Source organism: Mastomys coucha, unplaced genomic scaffold (assembly GCF_008632895.1).
Source record: "Mastomys coucha isolate ucsf_1 unplaced genomic scaffold, UCSF_Mcou_1 pScaffold12, whole genome shotgun sequence".
NCBI classification, from domain to species: domain Eukaryota; kingdom Metazoa; phylum Chordata; class Mammalia; order Rodentia; family Muridae; genus Mastomys; species Mastomys coucha.
This window is the reverse complement of record NW_022196894.1, coordinates 91,601,542-91,602,715: the sequence shown is the minus strand read 5'-3', so window position 1 is coordinate 91,602,715 and position 1,174 is coordinate 91,601,542. Positions and strand designations below refer to the sequence as shown.

At 43.9% G+C, this 1,174-nt stretch overlaps 1 protein-coding gene across 1 annotated transcript in view; it reads right to left on the bottom strand.

The window, feature by feature from the left end:
• Positions 1 to 1,001: 1,001 nt before the first annotated feature.
• LOC116086159 (carbonyl reductase [NADPH] 1-like) overlaps positions 1,002 to 1,174 on the bottom strand; it is a 5,737-nt gene continuing 5,564 nt past the window's right edge. The window contains exon 3 of the mRNA XM_031364464.1: positions 1,002 to 1,174. This exon is cut by the window's right edge and continues 277 nt beyond it. Within this exon, the coding sequence (XP_031220324.1) occupies positions 1,006 to 1,174 (169 nt within the window). The 3' untranslated portion in view covers positions 1,002 to 1,005.

Here is a 1,174-nt window from a genome sequence, read left to right as displayed (position 1 = left end):
GGGTTGTAAGTCTGGTTGAGGAACTCAGAGCCCACAATGTTAAATCTACTACTATTATTTTGCTAATTGGACATAGTTTATAACTGCCCTTTAACTCTATACCTGTAGATTAGTTTAGCTCACAGTCTTCACTACAGAGATTTCTTTGTGCAGTGGATAATGGTAAAGGAAGAAACTCATAATTTGTCTAAGTGTGGAGAGAAAGTGTCTGTAGGGTGCTCACACCCAAAGGACAGCTCTGTCACCCTAACCCAAGACTTAGGCTGTTACGGAAGAAGAGGAAGAAAGATTCTAAGAGCCAGAGGTCAGGGAAGAGCAGAGCTCATCAGGGGCTTCTGGACCTGACAGGATGGACCATGTGACTCATGAACCCACCCCCACAGCAGCTGTGCTTGCCCGGCAGCATTCTGGCACAGAGTGGGGAAGCCCCGTACGCCCCTGCCCTTAAGTGACAGCTTCTGGGAGTGGGGAGGAGAATCAGTTTTCTTTAAGGATGTGCCCTCTGGTAGTTCAACCAGGCTTGTTTAAAAGCAGCAGCAGCAGGAAAAATAAACACAACACAAAGTTGGACATGGTGGGAAAACTGTGGAGTAAGGGGGAAAAGCAGAAGATGAATAGGATCAAAAAATATTATATGCCTGTATGATGTTCTCAATGAATACAAATAGTTTAAAAGCTATCACAGCCTTTTCTTAAAAATTAAAAACAAAGAGGAGGTGGCTTGAGCATCCAGGCTAAGATATTCTTCTAACTTCTATGCTCATGCCATGCATCCATGTATCCATGTGTCTAACATACACATATTATGCATGCATGCATCTACATGTCTAACATACACATACAAACACGCACAAAATAAATGAATACACATAAAGAATTATTTTCTCCATCTTGATTTTCATTCATAATTTCCATCCCTGAGGAAATCACAAGACATCATAGAATTAAGACTAGAACTGTCCCCTTTAGGACAGGCTACAATGGGAGCTGTGCAAAGAGTTGGGTTCACCATTGTTCAACTTTTTTATCTTGAACAAACTGCCCATGAGGCCCCTCTGCATCTGGGGGCAAAAGGGTCAAGTACACGGGGGTCTCTGCTCCTTCTTCTGGGCTTTTGGTGGCTTTTGGTCCTGCCATGTCGGTTCTGACCCATCCAGGGCAGCAGGCGTTCAGG